The sequence below is a fragment of the Mirounga leonina genome, unplaced genomic scaffold, assembly GCF_011800145.1.
Source record: "Mirounga leonina isolate KUSES-001 unplaced genomic scaffold, KU_Mleo_1.0 Mir_454, whole genome shotgun sequence".
NCBI lineage: Eukaryota > Metazoa > Chordata > Mammalia > Carnivora > Phocidae > Mirounga > Mirounga leonina.
In genome coordinates, this window is record NW_023270763.1 from 15,762,143 (window position 1) to 15,779,913 (window position 17,771).

Here is a 17,771-nt window from a genome sequence, read left to right on the forward strand (position 1 = left end):
AATTTTTTTTTAAAGATTTTATTTATTTATTTAAGAGAGAAAGTGAGAGAAAGAGAGAGAGAGAAAGTGAGCATGAGCAGTGGTAGGGGCAGAGGGAAAGGGAGAAGCAGACTCTCCTGGTAAGCAGGAAGCTCGACGTGGGGGTTGATCCCAGGACTCTGGAATCATGACCTGAGGCAAAGGCTGACGCTTAACCCACTAAGCGGCCCAGGCGCCCCTCTTATAAAATTTTTATGGCTTAATTTTTCACATTTAAATCTTTGATCCATTTGAGGACTATCCTAATGTAAAGTATGAGGTATGGATTCAACTTTACCTTTTTCCAGATGGCTCCCCAGAAATGTCCGCATCAATTATTGAATAAACTATCTTTTCACCACTGGTCTGAGATGCAATCTTTATAATATGCCAATTCCTATTTGTTCAAGAAATATTTAGTACTTCCTATGTGACAATCATGGTGCTTGAGATATACGGGGGAGGAGGGAAGACTAAAATTTCCCACCCTTATGAAACTTACTTACATTCTAGCAGGGGAAAGTAGACAAAAAACATGGTAACTGGGTAAATTATACATTATGTTAGAAGATAAAAGAAGAGTAGAGTAAGAGGGTCTGACAAAGTGAGGGGTGAGGCAGTTGCAACTTTACAAAGGATGGTCAGGAAAGATGTCACCGGAGAGGTGATATTTGAAAAAAAGACTTGAAAAGTTAGCAGTACAAAGGCCCTAAGGCAACAGTGTGTGTGGCATGTTCAAGGAAGAAGAATGTGACCACCGTGGCTAGAGTGGAATGAGCAAGGGGTAGAAAAGTAAATGATGAAGTTAGAGGGGTAACAGGCCCAGATTCCGTAGGACTGTCTGGGCCATCATGAAGACTTTGGCTTTCACTCTGAGTAAAATGGGAACCATGCATTTTGAGCAGAGCAGTGACATGATCTGATTTACTATTACCCTGCCACTTCCTGGGCTACATCTTTTTGAAATCACCTTTTTTCTTCCTTTGCCTTTACCACTCTTGCTAATCTCTGCTGTTTCCCAAAGCAAAGCCCTCAAATCCACCTATTTTTCTCCACCTTCTAGTTTTAAGCTATTATTTTCTATCATATCAATATGGCAGTAGCTTCCTAAGTGGATTTCTCCTCCTTCCTTTCTTGCTGCTCACAAATTCACTTGTCATATAACACACACCTGGGTGATTTTTTTTTTTTTTAAGATTTTATTTATTTATTTGACAGAGCAGGAGGGAGAGGGAGAGAGAATCTGAAGCAGACTCCATGCTGAGCACAGAGCCCAATGAGGGGCTTGATCACACGACCTCAAGATCACGACCTGAGCTGAAACCAAGAGTCGGACACTTAACCAACTGAGTCACCTAGGCACCCCACACCTGGGTGATTTTTAAAGTAGAATTCAGTTAATTTTACTATCCTGCTTAACTTCCTTGCAAGGCTTTCTACTACATTTAGAATAAAACCCAAGCTTTTCTTCATGGCCACAAGGGCCTGTATACTTAGGCCATGCATACTTCCCCAAGCTTATCTCAAGTCATTCTCTCCCTTCCTCCATTCCAACAATGGTGGCCTTTTAACTTCTTAAATATACCCATGGTTTTTACACATAATATTTACCACATGCCTAAAATGCTTTTTTTCCCCACTTAGTTTTTATAACTCTTATATATCCTTCACATCTGACCTTAAATTTCACTTCCCTAGAGACTTTCTTCCCTGATTCTCTAATGCACATTCACAGCACCTTATTCTTATTTTGTGTAATAAACATCTTAATTTGCAATTCTTACTATATTTGTTGAGTGACTGTTTCTGTTACACTATAAGCAACTTGGATTTAGGAATACCTATTTTGCTTAGTGATGTATATCTGATGGAAAGAACAATTTCTGGCATGTTGTAGCTGCTCAAAAAATACTTGTTGAATGAACCATCTTCTTTCTTAACATAATAAGTCGTTCTGGAGAATTAAAACAAACTCCTTCGGCTAGAATGCCAAGAGGCAGATATATCACTTTAGTTCTTGATGTCTTTCTAGTCCTGTCTGTGGGGAGTCTTATAATTAAGAGTAAACTGAATCTATTCCCTGCAACCCAAAGATCCCAAAGCAGTAACATTCCAAATAAATGCTCAACTCGAGCTGACAGTCTCCTTATTGTCCCTGCTCTTGCATAAATTTTATTTCCTGTCTGCAATGGCCCCGTCTTCTTTAATCTTCAAATCTAACCAGTATCAGCACAAATTCAAACTCCACCTTCTTTATGAAGTCTACCCTCATCCTTCTAGTCTCAATAAAATTTCTCCTTTCTCTGAGTACCTCTTGTATTTGTTGTATTTTGTATTCTTAGTAGCAGTCCAACATTACATTTTTTTTTTTAAAGATTTTACTTATTTATTTGAGAGAGAAAGAATGAGAGACAGAGAGCATGAGAGGGAGGAGGGTCAGAGGGAGAAGCAGACTCCCCGTTGAGCAGGGAGCCCGATGCGGGACTCGATCCTGGGACTCCGGGATCATGACGTGAGCCGAAGGCAGTCGCTTAACAAACTGAGCCACCCAGGCGCCCCCAACATTACATTTTTTTAAATGTTGTGTGGTTTAGGTGTGTAAAAATCTCCTCCGATGAGTTTATTGGCTACCTACAGATAATGTTTATCTCATATAATTTGGAACAAGAGATGTCCTCCTATTTGAAGCAACTGATACTAGTATCTGGTGTGTTAAGCTAAAAAGCTAAAGTTGAGATCCATAGAAGATATCTTAAACATTTTAATTTGAAATATATAATTGTATATTCATGTGCTCATCTTTTGATGTGAAATGAAACCTTTTCTGAGAGTGATTTTAATGATCATATGTCCATACCCATAATGCATCAGTTTCTGTTTCATTAAAATGCAACAAGCAAGGGACACTTGGGAACTAATATAGGTGTAGAATCCTCTAAGATTTTTATGATTTTCCTTCAGTGTGTTACAGTTTGCTCACACATAATTTGATAGCAATTTTTTAGAAAGTGACTGGCATTTATAAGGTCTTTCCAAAGCATTCAACTAGTTTTCACAGAAACAACTCCTCGTCATAGTTCTACCTCATCAGCTTACATAAATACTTAATCAAATTATAGAACAGTAACAATAGGCTTAAACAGGTTTTGCAAGAGGTACAACAGATTCTTGATAAACATTAACTCCTGGCAGATGTCCTCAGGCATATTTAATAATGCCATTAGCTCCAAGCAGTCATTGTGACCTGGGCATCGCTGATTGTTTACAGAGAGAATGGCAAGTGTTGTTTAAAGTCTGGTGAGTTGTTTAAGTGATGGATGATCAAAAGATAGTCTATAGTTTCTTTTGTTTCTTATACAATATCTAGCCCAGACATGAGCCCATGATCTGCTAAAAATGCTGGAAGGAGAGAAGAGCTATAAAGGGTATATAAGGTGAATGGGAAACATCCTATAGAAATTATCTGTCCCAAGAGTCTAAAGGGCTCTGGATTCACTTCTGAGAATTGAAAAATAAAAGTACCCATATTCTTAGAACTGTAACAGCATTTCAGAGAGTAAAACTGAACTTACCTGAGACCTGACTATCTGTGATCCATCACTCATTTCTTTCTCCTCCATGTTCCCCCCTTGGGAAAGTATAGCATTGTGAGAGGGCATAACTGGGAAAAAGAAAAAAGAAGCATCTGGTAAATACATGGTAATAATGCTGAAACTAACTCTTGGAATTTTTGTTTCCTGTTAGAATGGCAGACAGTTTAGAGAGAAGCCCTTTAGGACATAAGCTTAAAAGCTGGATAACTTATTGAGGAATTCAATGTAAGATTTTCTCTTTCTCTTATTGTGGCATATGGGAAGCTCAAGAAAGCTCAGTGGTTTTTAGCCCTGACTACACAAACTGGGTTTTTTTTTTTTTTAAAGATTTTATTTATTTATTTGACAGAGAGAGACACAGTGAGAGAAGGAACACAAGCAAGGGGAGTGAGAGAGGGAGAGGCAGGCCTCCCACTGAGCAGGGAGCCCGATGCGGGGCTCCATCCCACGACCCTGGGATCACGACCTGAGCCAAAGGCAGACGCCTAACGACTGAACCACCCAGGCGCCCCAACCTGGGGATTTTTTTTAAAAAATGCCAATGCTCAGCCCCTATTCCCAGAGATTTGTTTTTGTTTTTGTTTTTTTTTAATTTTTATTTAAATTCTAGTTAGTTAACATATAGTGGGATATTGGTTTCAGGAGTGGAATTCAGTGATTCATGACTTACATACAACATCCAGTGCTCATCATAACAAGTGCCCTCCTTAATACCCATCACCCAACTAGCCCAGAGATTTGGATAAATCCAGTATTATACAAATTGGTCTGGGGTGGGCCTGGGAAACAGCATTTTAAATTCTAAAGTCTCCAAGTGATTCTAAGTAGGAAATGAGAACTACTGAGATGAGCTGATACAGAAAACATGTTGAGGACTAATCTTATTCTTTTTTTTTTTTAAGATTTTATTTATTTATTTGAGAGAGAGAGAATGAGAGACAGACAGCATGAGAGGGAAGAGGGCAGAGGGAGAAGCAGACTCCCCGCCGAGCAGGGAGCCCGATGCGGGACTCGATCCAGGGACTCCAGGATCATGACCTGAGCCGAAGGCAGTTGCTTAACCAGCTGAGCCACCCAGGCACCCGGGACTAATCTTATTCTTTAAGGGGATAAATTCATCCCCAAACTCAAACTCCAGAGATCTTCTTTCCTTTACTCTTTTTAAGATGATCTAATAATACACAAAGGAGATGTCACTCTTCTCATTTTTCAGAATGTTTACCTTCTTTTTTGAGTACCTGGATTCAGTCCTCCACCAGGATTACTACACCTCTTTGCAGTTCTTAAGTTGTAATATAACCAAAGCTTTGCTCTCTTCTAGAAGGACATCAGTAGATACACTATTACTAACAGCTTCAGTGTCCGTGTCAGTCCCTGAAAGCTGATTTTCCAGTGCCTTATGGAGAATAGTCACTCTCAGGTATTAAAGGTGCCTCATCTCTGATAGAACCTCAGGAGCCAATGGCTATCCACAAGAATGATTTCTGCTTCTCAGGGGCAGCCACTCTCAGAATCTTGCTTTGTTCATGCAGAGTTGAGATGTGGCGGTTCCTGAAGGTGGCTATTTTTTTTTTCCCCTAAAGGCATCAATCCTTCATGTACAGACTTCACTATGATATTCGAATCTCTCTCCTGGCAGGGATCTTGTAAGACACAATATCAGATTGAGCACCTGTAATGAGATGCACCAGTCAACAAAAGAAATCCAGCAGCCTCAGTCACCTCGGGACCTAGAAAGTCTGTAAAGAAACATATAAACTACCCATTCATAAAGATAGGGCACGCTACGGTATAGAATTCTTTAAAAACAGTCAAAAAGCATTTTTAGAATTTCTCAGATTCACACATTACAAAAAGCAGAGATGTACAGATCCATCAGCTACAATAAACTTTAGCCTCAGTTCTTACCCACCTTCTCAGAAAAAAAAACATGTGGTCCTTCCTTAGTGAAAGATTTTCAGAAAGACTTTCACCAAAATTAACAAGAGAGTAAAATGTATTGAATTGCTAATAAACATGGGAGAATACATTCTTTTTCTTTTCACAAAGCTTGGCCTGGAAAATTTCTCTCAAAAGTTAGTAATGGAACTGAATAATGAAGTCATTCCTGAGAAGCAATTTTTTTAAAAAGAGAAGATCACAGTTCCAGTGGAATTGTCCTATTAGTTGAGGAAGCCATTCACTGCTCAAGATATGGCATGAATCCAAAATTTTACAACCAGCTGACTAAGAAGCAGACCTTTCAGGAGTAATTTAGAAGCACTTTAAGAAGCAGGTCCTATTTCACCAAGCAAAGGTCTAAAAAGGTCCTACTCTCTAAAGAGACAGACAGAATCTATGTGAATGCTCTGACGTTTCAAACCCAATCACCTCAAAACCACCTATTCACAACCAAAAAAACCCTGCATTTACGAAGTTAGGCAGTACAGGGTTTCTCCTTCATATGTGTAAACCCAAGGAGATGAGGACTGTGTCAAATATATATTCTATGCAAATTTTGTTATTTGAGAATTTTTTATGGCATCTGGTGGGACTAGGGTTCCAAAGAACACATCTTTGGAAACACTGATTTAGTTCTCAGTTTTTTGGTTTAATGAAGGATTCTAAAACTGAAGATCGGGCGCCTGGGTGGCTCAGTTGGTTAAGCGACTGCCTTCGGCTCAGGTCACGATCCCAGGGTCCTGGGATCGAGTCCCGCATCGGGCTCCCTGCTCGGCGGGAGGCCTGCTTCTCCCTCTCCCACTCCCCCTGCTTGTGTTCCTGCTCTCGCTGTCTCTGTCTCTGTCAAATAAATAAATAAAATCTTTAAAAATAAATAAATAAATAAAACTGAAGATCCCCTGGTTCACAGCTCTAGGTTCCTTCTAGTATACTTTGAAGTTCTTCTTAGCACTTGTTCTCTACCATTTTTTTTTTTTTAGATTTTATTTATTTATTTGAGAGAGAGTGAGAGAGCACAAGCAGGGGGAGCGACAGGCAGAGGCAGAGGGAGAAGACTCCCCGCTGAGCAGGGAGCCTGATATGGAGCTCTAGGTGACCCTGACATTTTGACCTGAGCTGAAGGCAGATGCTTAACTGGCTGAGCCACCCAGGCACCCCTCTACCATTTTTTAAATCTGATCTCCTTTCTTCTCATAATTTCCCTTTTAATTCCTGTATTGGAAAGATACATACACAAAACCGCCCAAAACCAACCACTCCCCACCCCCAAACAGTGTGTAATTTTTCATACAATACACACATAGACTTTTCCAGAGAAGCCTGTGGGATTACCATATAAGGTAATAAGTAACCATGATGGCTTGGAAAGGAACAAATTCCCTTGACTGCCTAAGGAATACCAGAATTATAATCAGTTCAGATGAAAAATGACTTTGGACTTAACACCCTTCCCTCCAAGCTCTTCCAAAAATCTGAGTGAACTTTATCGACCGTGTAGAAAACTTCTGTAGTAGTTCTCAATCGGGGCCGTGCATTAAACTCAGCCCAGATTTTAAGTTATACATATGTAAATGTATACATGTCCAGGCTCCACCCAAGAGCTACTAAACCAGAATCTGTTGAGATGAAGTCTGGCATCTACACATTTTTTTAAAGTGCCTCATAAGTGATTCTGATGCAAGCAGGAATTCAGAGCAACTATCAGAGCCCCTCATCTCCTTAACTTCCTCAATGCCAATGATTTTCACCTTCATTCTATTTCAGTCACCTACTTCCAGTACCACAGCACTTTTGAAGTCTTTCTTACCTTATAAAACACTAGACTATGAATCAGGAGACCTTAGGTTCTGGACTGGATAGATGGGTAAGGAAATGAAGACAGGAATGGCTTAATATAATGGAAGAATAGAAAAAAAGAGCAGTGTTTGTCATAGTGTGGTCTGAAGATCACTTGAATCATGCCATTTGCTGAAAAGCAGATTCACTGGTCCTATCCCAGACGTAATGAAATAGCATCTCTGGGGGGTATTCCTGGCCCAGGGACTTGCTTTAAGAAGTATTTCTTCCCTGGAATCAGACCTTTCTCTCTAGACTGACTACAGGCCCGAATCTAGCATGTATCTTCTCATTCCTCTATCTTCAACTTTATCTGTCACTTTTATTGACTCCTTCCTGTCATAATTTAAAACCTTTTACTGTATCTCCCAACATTAATAACTTTCGCTATGTGACCATTTGTAACTACCATCCATTCTTTTTTCAAGGCTACAACTCTTCAAAGGATTGTCAATACTTGTCTCTACTTCCTCATTATCTATTTATTTTTCGATTATCTATGACCTTTCCTCTGTTCTGCTATCAGCACACCACTGAAACTGCTCTGGGTAGGAATACCAAAAACCCTGATGTTGTTCAAGCAATGGAGTTCGTTACTACTTTTTTTTTTTTTTTTAAAGATTTTATTTATTTATTTGACAGAGAGAGAGAATGAGAGCAGGAACACAAGCAGGGGGAGTGGGAGAAGGAGAAGCAGGCTTCCTGCTGAGCAGGGAGCCTGATGTGGGGCTCGATCCCAGGACCCTGGGATCATGACCTGAGCTGAAGGCAGACGCTTAACGACTGAGCCACCCAGGCGCCCCTGGAGTTCGTTACTTCTTGAGCTCTGATGGGTATCTGACACTGTGGACAACTGTGTTTTGCTTTATGTCCACCGTCTTTCTCAGTGAGCTATGCACTAGTCCCTTTTCCTCTGCTTATCATTTACAGATTGTTGTTTCTTAGGATTTTCCATTATCTATTTTTGTTCCCTCCACAGGTGAAGTAAAGGCATCTTTACTTGTAAAGTATACAAACCTGATCACATCAGTCCTTCACTTTGAAATTCTTTAGTGGCTCTCTACAGTTCTTAGGCTGGAGTACAAGGCCATAAAAAATCCTGTGACCGCTTCCTGACTTCTCAAGCCACTCTCCTGCTTGTTTTTAAGGCTTCATTTACCCTGTTCTGTTTTTAAGTCCTTAAGTGTGCCATATCTCCCCTGCCCCTCCTCTCCAGATGGTACCTACTCTTCCTTCAGGTCTCAGCTTAAATCAAGGAAGATTTTGGTATCACAGACCAAGTGGGGTCCCTCATTGACATCTTCCTGTTTTTGCTAGCACTTTTTATCATTGTAATTATTTGTGTAGTCATTATTTTTATTTATACCTCACCATTGTGTGATGTTAACCTCCATGAAGGCAGGAAGCTATAGTAGGTACTCAATAATATTTGCTAAGTGAGTAAATAAAACGGTTCTGGTGTGTTTACTCTTCTATTTTTAAATTTTTTAACTTTTTATTTTGAACCAATTTTAGACTTATAGTAAAGTTGCAAAAGCAGTACACAATTCCCACATACATTCCACCCCACTTGTCCTAATGTTAATGTTTTATAAGACCAGGGTACAATAATCAAAAGCAGGAATTTAAATTGGTATAATACTATTAATTCAAACTATTCAAAATTTACCAGTTTCTCCACTAATATTTTTTCTCTGATCCAGGATCTCACATGGCATTTAGTTGCTTTTTTCCCCCTTGGTCTTCTCCAATCTATAAGTTCCTCAGCCTTTCTGTCTTTCATGAGCTTCCTACTTTTGAAGAGTACTGATGAGTTATTTTGCAGGGTCCCTTAATTTGGGTTTGTCTGATGTTTTCTCATGATTGGAAAGAAGTTAAGTATTTTTGGGAATATCACAGAAGTGATTTTGTATCTTTCTTAGTGCATCATATTCATGGGTTTATGATGCTGATATGTCTCATTAATGATAATTTTAACCTTTATCACTGGGTTAAGGTGGTGTTTACCCCGTTTCTCCATTGTAAAGCTACCATCTTTCTCTTTGCAGCTAATAAATATCTTGGGGAGATACTATACAAATATCTGGATTCTTCTCAAACCCACTAATTTTGTTTTATTTTCATTTTTTTAGTTTGCCTTAAGTTTTATTTATTTAAAATTTTTTAAGTTAACATATAGTGCAATATTGGTTTCTGGAGTAGATTTCAGTGATTCATCACTTACATACAACACACGACGCTCCTCACAACAAGTGCCCTCTAATACCCATCACCCACCTAGCCCAACCCTCACTTACATCCCTCCATCAACCCTTAGTTTGTTCTGTCTTTAAGAGTCACTTATGGCTTGCTTCCCTCTCTCCTTTTTTTCTTTTCCCCCTTCCCATATGTTCATCTGTTTTCTTTCTTAAATTCCACATATGAGTGAGATCATATGTCAAACCCACTAATTTTAGCATCCATCAGTGTATCTTGTCTGCAACAATTAGTAATACGGTGTTTGCCAAATGGTGATTTCTCTATTTCTCTCTTTCCCACTAATTTATTAATTGGAATTTTTCTGTAAGGAAAAGCTGCTCCTTATCTCTTATCATTTATTTACTAATTTATTTATATCTCTATAAACTCATGAATATTTATTTTGTTTTATAAACTCCAATATTATCATTATTTATTTTATTGTACAAATTGTTTCAGTTTCGGCTAGTAGAAGGCTCCTATGTTATTTTGACCAGCCTCTATCCTATTTTGAGCACTTCCTGGCACCATAAAATGTTTCAGGCTCTTGTATTATCCCTGCCCAGCCCTGGAAATCAACTACCTGTCCAACAGCCAGAGTTCCTCTTATTGGAGAAATGCTTAGAAACAAAGATCTGAGTGCTAGGTGTGCTCACTGCTATTGGGGTATCATTGCTTCTAGGCCCTCTAGCAGAGATAGGAAAGATATATATGTATGCATATTAATCATACACATACATACTTCTATTGTGTTCATCTATGTATTAAATGCCATGAGTTCATACTGACACCTCTGATTCCAATCCAATACCTCAGGGCTCATTTTAGTCTTCTTCCTTTTGTCATTGGTAACTGCTTTCTTCAACAATAAAAAATTATTGACTCTTAGTATCCACAATATATTTACTTATTTGTTCATTTTAGTATATACATAGTTTCAGAATTAACTCATATCCCTGTGAGAAACACATTTATTAACTTGATTACAGCATTTATGTGGAGTTCTCTTTGTCTTTAGTTATACAGTATCCAACCAAGAGAGTGTTTCCTGAAGTTACTTGAGTGAGTTTTTTTCTTTGCCACTTCCTTCAGTGTGGTTATGTCATTCACTTGTAATACAGTTATATCCATTTGTTAGTATTTGTATTTATTCTCTTCTATTTACTCTCAGGTGGCTTCCTTCAGCTTTACCCACTGCCATGGTTTCACTGATCATCTCTTCTGAGCTACATAACCACATACATACCCAACTACCTTAGTGGACATCCCCAGGCAGATGTCTCTCAGATTTCTCAAACCTAACATGTCCAAAACTCATTTTCTCTTAAGTCTCTTGTCATATATTTGCAACAGAGTGAAGTATGTGCGAATACCAACTCTACTGCCAAACTGATTGGGTTTGATTCCCAGCTCCACAACTTACTAGCTGTGTGAGTTTGGTTGTGTAAGTTAGTCAACCTTTCTATGCTTCACTTTCCTCATCTGCAAAACTAATAATAATAGTACTTACCTCATGGGTTTGTTGTGAGGATTAAGTGAGTGAATATTCTGAAAACATTTAGAACATAATAGCACATGGTAGCCATATTTACATGTTACATATTATTTTTACTCTCCTATTAAATTCCCTATCTCAATGAATAGCACCAGCAAGCCTGAAACCTGAATGCCATTCCTGACCTCTCTTTCTTTCCCTTAGTCTCTCTCTTCGATTAAAGTCAAACCCTGGTAAATTTATCCCCTTAAATATGTAGTGAATGCTCCATCTTCAATTCCACTACCTTGATTCAAGCCACTATCATCTCTCACTTTGACTACTGCCACACTCATCGAACTAGTCCTTAACTTTAGTCCAATATTTTCTTCATACTGTAGCCAGACTGATCTCTCTCCACACCCTTTCTCTACCTTGGAAATACCTTCATTTTATTTTCTGACAAATATTAAAACAAAGTTTTTTTGTAGATATAGAAAAGCAGAAAGAAAATCATACCATCACCCAGAGATAACCAGTTACTTTTTGGGGGATATATACTTGCAGTCTTTTTCTATGCAAATATACACACATATTATAATTATATATACATATATATATCATTATTACATATATAATTTTCTTTTTTGAAATGTGGATTTTAATTGACAATATTGTGTATATCACTTCAGGACAGAAGACAAAACTCTAAATATCATTTAAAAATTAGGGTCATACAGTCTCTTCAACAAATGGTGTTGGGAAAACGGGACAGCTATGTGCAAGAGAATGAAACTGGACCACTTTCTTATACCATACACAAATTTAAATTCAAATGGATTAAAGATCTAAATGTTAGACCTGAAACCATAAAAAATTCTATTAGACCGCACAGGCAGTAATGTCTCTGACATTGACTATAGCAACACTTTTCTAGATAGGTCTCCTGAGGCAAGGAAAATAAAAGCAAAAATAAACTATTGGAACTTCATCAAAATAAAAAGCTTCTGCACATCAAAGGAAACAATCAACAAAAGTAAAAGGTAACCTACTGAATGGGAGAAGATGTTTGCAAATGACATACCTGATGAAGGGCTAGTATCCAAAATATATAAAGAATTTATACAACTTAACAGCCAAAAAACAAATAATCCAATTAAAAATGGGCAGAAGAAATGAGCAGGGGTGCCTGGGTGGCTCAATCGGTTAAGTGTCCGACTCTCGATTTCAGTTCAGGTCTTGATCTCAGGGTTGTGAGTTCAAGCCCTGAACTGGGCTCCACACCAGGAATATTTAAAATAATAAGTAAATAAATAAGTAAGTAAATAAATAAGAAATGAACAGACATTTCTCCAAAGAAGACATCCAGATGGCCAACAGACAACATGAAAAAAATGCTCAATATCACTCATCATGAGAGAAATGCAAATCAAAACTACAGTAAGATATCACACCTGTCAGAATGGCTAAAATGAACAACGCAAGAAACAACAGGTGTTGGTGAGGCTGTGGAGAAATAGGAACCCTCTTGCACTGTTGGGGGGAATGCAAACCAGTGCAGTCACTCTGGAGAACAGTTTGGAGGTTCCTCAAAAAGTTAAAAATAGAACTACCCTATCACCCAGCAATTGCACTACTAGGTATTTACTCCAAGGATACAAAAATACAGATTTGAAGGGGTACATGCACCCCAATGTTTACAGCAGCATTATCAACAACAGCCAAACTATGGAGAAAGCCCAAATGTCCATCAACTGATGAATGGATAAAGAAGATGTGGAATGGAATGGTCCTGGGAAATGGAATATTACTCAGCCATCAAAAAGAATGAAACCGTGCCATTTGCAACGACATGGATGGAGCTAGAGTGTATTATGCTAAGTGAAATAAGTCAGTCAGAGAAGGACAAATATCATATGGTCTCACTCATATGTAGAATTTCAGAAAGAAAACAGATGAACATATGGGAAGGGGGAAAAGAAAAAGAGACAGGGAAACAAGCCATAAGTGACTCTTAAAGACAAGAGAACAAACTGAGGGTTGGTGGAGGGATGTGGGTGGGGGATGGGGGTGGGTATTAAAGAGGGCACTTGTTGTGAGGAGCATTGTGTGTTGTATGTAAGTGACGAATCACTGAATTCGACTCCAGAAACCAGTATTGCACTATATGCTAATAAAATTTAAATTAAAAAAAGGTCACTTTCCACACAGAAAAAAAACCAAAAACAAATTGTAAAAAAAAAAACAAAACGTGGCGCGTGCGCACACACACACACACACACACACAGGAATATTACTCAGCCATCAAAAAGAATGGAATCTTGCCATTTGCAACAGCATGGATGGAGCTAGAGAATATTATGCTAACTGAAATAAGTCTGTCAGAGAAAGACACATGTCATATGATTTTATTCATATGTGGAATTTAGGAAACAAAACAAATGAGCAAAGGAAAAAAAAAGAGAAAGACAAACCAAGAAACAGACTCTTAAATATAGAGAACAAACTGATAGTTACCACAGGGGAGGTGGGTAGGGGGGATAAGGTGGGTGGGGGATAGGTGAAATAGGTGATGGGGATTAAAGAGTACACTTATCATGGTGAGCACTGAGTAATATACAGAATTGCTGGATCATTATTGTACACCTGAAGTTAATGTAACACTCTATGTTAAGTATACTGGAATTAAAACTAATAATAAATAAACATAAATATATATTTATACACATATAAATATATAAACAAGTAAATAAAAAATAAAAAAAATTAGTGTCCTAGTACAATCAATTGCATGCAATAGCCAAAATTTATTTAACAACTTCATTATTAATAAACTTTTGCAGGAACTTTCTTTCTTTCTTTCTTTCTTTCTTTCTTTCTTTCTTTCTGCTGTTATAGACAACAGCAAACAATGTAAGTTTTGGCATAATTCTGTCTGCATATTTCTTTAGGGTAAATTCCTAGCAGTGGAACTGCTGGATCAAAACGAAGGTAAAAAATTATTGAGGAAGGTTGTATCATTTTACTAATTCATCAACCATATATGAGAGTGACCATTAGCCAAGAATAACAAGCATTATTCTTTTAAAATATAATACATAAACAGTATATAATTGCTGCTTTAATATGTAATTCTTAGATAACATGGGAGGCAGAACTTTTATATTTTTAGCTTTCATATTTCATCTTTTATAAATTACTCTTTGTGTCATTTGTCCACCTTTCTACCGTTTTGCCTTTTATTGATTTTAAGAATTCTTTATTACAAAGTATATTGTGCAGGAAAGGATTAATTGAATGGGTCTGGGTGGTCCAAACTCTGCACATTTTAAGGAAAAGTTTTAGCCTGGTGTGGTTCCTGAGAGATAACCTATATAATGCCTTGCAACATCCTGCCTGTTAAGAGTGTCTCTGTTAACGACAGATGTTGGTGGGGATGCGGAGAAAGGGGAACCCTCCTACACTGTTGATGAGAATGCAAGCTGGTGCAGCCACTCTGGAAAACAGTATGGAGGTTCCTCAAAAAGTTGAAAACAGAGCTACGATCCAGCAATTGCACTACTGGGTATTTACCCCAAAGATACAAATGTAGGGATCCGAAGGGGTACGTGCACCCCAATGTTTATAGCAGCAATGTCCACAATAGCCAAACTATGGAAAGAGCCAAGATGTCCATCGACAGATGAATGGATAAAGAAGATGTGGTATATATATACAATGGAATATTATGCAGCCATCAAAAGGAATGAAATCTTGCCATTTGCAATGACGTGGATGGAACTGGAGGGTGTTATGCTGAGCGAAATAAGTCAATCAGAGAAAGACATGTATCATATGACCTCACTGATATGAGGAATTCTTAATTTCAGGAAACAAACTGAGGGTTGCTGGAGTGGGGGGTGGGGTGGGAGGGATGGGGTGGCTGGGTGATAGACACTGGGGAGGGTATGTGCTATGGTGAGCGCTGTGAATTGTGCAAGACTGTTGAATCACAGATCTGTACCTCTGAAACAAATAATGCAATATATGTTAAGGAAAAAAAAAAAGAAGATAGCAGGAGGGGAAGAATGAAGGGGGGGAAATCGGAGGGGGAGACGAACCATGAGAGACGATGGACATGAAATTTTTTTTTTTTTTAATTTCCGAGCCATAGTGAGCTCATTTAACATTTTGGTAGGTATTGTCAAATTGCCATTCAAAGTGTCTTCCTCAGTCTTACAATTGGTGCCCTTCCCTGGGCACTTTCCTCAACACCCTGTATCATCATTATTTTTATATGTTGCCAGGCTACTGTGTGAAAGATATCTTTGTCTTCATTTGCATTCTATGGTTACTTATGAGGTTAAGCATTAAAAAAATTTGTGCGTGTGTTTTGGTTACCTGTATTTCTTCTAAAAATTGCCTATGTGTATCCTTTGCCTATTTTTTTTTTCTTTGCTATTAACAGAGGCTCTTTACATATTATGGCCATTAATCCTTTGTCTCTTACACATGTTGTAAATATTTTCATGTGTCTTGTTTTTAGCCCTTTGTTCTTTTTGAATACAGAAATTAAAAATTTTGACATAATCAAATTAATGAATTTTTCCCAGAAGGTTTTGGGCCAGGTTTAGGTAGTTTGGTATGGCTACAGCATGATGTGCAAGGGTGGAAAGCAAAACAGTATGCAATATTAAGATCATAAAGGGCTTGGAGGGCACTTCTAAGGAAGTCGACTATTATCCTGATGGCAACAGGGAAACGTAAGTTTTCAACAACACAGTGACTTTCAACAAACATTCCTCATTTAATAATTATCTACTGAGCACCTACTAAGTACCATGATCAAATCTGTCTCTTAGAGAATTATAATTTTTGTACCTTTACATTTTTCACAATTTCAAATACATCAACAGAAACAGACCATATGTCAAAGGACATAATTAAGGGAGATTTGCTCTGTCACATATCCAAACGTATTTTTAATAAAAACAAAATGGTATCAGTGCAGAAACTGTCAGATCAGTGAAAGAAACTGTCTGGAAACAGATCAGGGTTTGCAGAATATACACGCCTTCAGAATATAATAAAAGTGTCATTTCAATTCAGTGGGAAAATGATTCAATATCTAACGGCAGGACAGGTGGGAAAAGGCATATTCCTGTCTAACAACTTACAACAAAATTAATACCCAACAAAATACAGGTAGAAATGTAAAAAAGATATTAAAAAATTCTTTAAAAGCAGTAGAAAAAAATACAGGTGAATGTTTTAACGACCTTGCGATGGGGAAAAACTTTCCAAAAACGACACCCACCCTTGCCCATACAAAAATCAACTGCAGAAGATACCAGAGGAGAATACGTTTATAATCTCGGGATGGGGAGGCCTTTCTACCAGAGAAGGGGTGCGGGTCTCGGGGAAGGCTGAGGGCGCTGCCGGGGGACGCCGGGTCGAACGCGGGCGGCGACCGCGACCCGGGCACCCTCGGGCCGCCGCCAGCCCTTCCCCCTCGCCAGCCTCCCGGCCCGCGGCGCGCCGCACTCACCAGCCTCCACAGACAAAGGGCGCTCTGGGCGGCTCCGCCCCCTCACGCCGCCGCCGCCGCCGCCGCCGCCGCCGGGCCCGACCTAGGCGGGACAGGGTGATGCGGGCCCTACCGCCTGAGCCAATGACGCCCAGCGGCTGGGCCCCTGGGGCTGGACCAGCCGCCCGTGCCAGTCGGGATCTGACGGAAGTTTTCCAGCGATGGCGGCCGCGCCGCGCTGGCTTAGGCTCCCCGATACGCATGCGCCAGCGGCGACCTAGGCGGACCGCTTCCCACATGCTGGACTCGGAACTCCCACACGCTCGCTGGTCGGCTTTCACTGGAGCGGCGCTCACCCGGGAGGCTTGGACCTCCGGCCCAGCCCTAGCAGAATTTCGCTTACGGGAGGCGGGGGTGGGGGGTGGGGCGGGGAAGGTTGGGGGGCGAGTAGGGCCGAGGGCACTGTCGCAGTCCCTACCAATGAGGATATCGGACTGCTGGGTTCCCGGCCGGTGTAGCTGCTGCATCCGGAGGAGGCGACGCCAGAAGTCATCGCCCTTCTGAGTCCTGGAATACCCGTCCCCCGCCCCCCTTTCGTATTGAGAGACTCAAAATAGAATGATAATGAATGAATACAGTTTTCTTGTTTGTAATACAGGTCTGATGAGAAGAATGAAATTCTTTTAATAGGGGTAACATTTTGCTTAATTGGGATGCCACCTCCAAAATGGATCGCAATGGTTGATCTGTTAATGCTAGTCTATTTCATCCTTGAAAACTTTTTGAATAGATAGGTACTGTCAAATGCTGACATTCACAAGCCTATGATTTAAACTGAACATATTAATTGCTTGGATGGCATTTATAGAATCCCATCATTTTTTCCCTTTATATTTGCTTTTTAGCATGTCAAAAATGGCAGCTCCTCAACTACACAGTTAAATGGATTGCGAAATACGGAAATGTCCTTTGCACTTGCATAAAGCCTTTTTTAAATTAAATGAATATTCTAAATAAAATAAATAAAATCTTTAAAAAAAATTAATTAATTAAATGAATATTTGACAGAGAGAGAGCAGGAGACCACAAGCAGGGGGAGCAGCAGAGGGAGAGGGTGGAGCAGCAGAGGGAAAGGGAGAGGGAGAAGCAGCAGCCTCCCCCCCCC

At 39.4% G+C, this 17,771-nt stretch overlaps 1 protein-coding gene across 4 annotated transcripts in view; it reads right to left on the reverse strand.

Moving 5' to 3' along the window:
• The window catches only part of MRPS17 (mitochondrial ribosomal protein S17), a 97,817-nt gene extending 80,981 nt beyond the window's left edge, over positions 1-16,836 (reverse strand). Inside the window, exons 1-2 of one of the 4 annotated variants that reach the window (XM_034988766.1) lie at positions 16,628-16,836; positions 3,591-3,679 (exon numbers count right to left, since the gene is read on the reverse strand). In XM_034988766.1, coding sequence (XP_034844657.1) covers positions 3,591-3,677 — 87 coding nt within the window. In that variant the 5' untranslated portion in view covers positions 3,678-3,679; positions 16,628-16,836. Of the gene's footprint in view, positions 1-3,590; positions 3,680-16,396; positions 16,545-16,627 lie in introns of those variants that run through there. The other 3 variants (XM_034988765.1, XM_034988769.1, XM_034988767.1) reach the window with 3 other exon arrangements.
• Between the last annotated feature and the right edge of the window lie 935 nt (positions 16,837-17,771).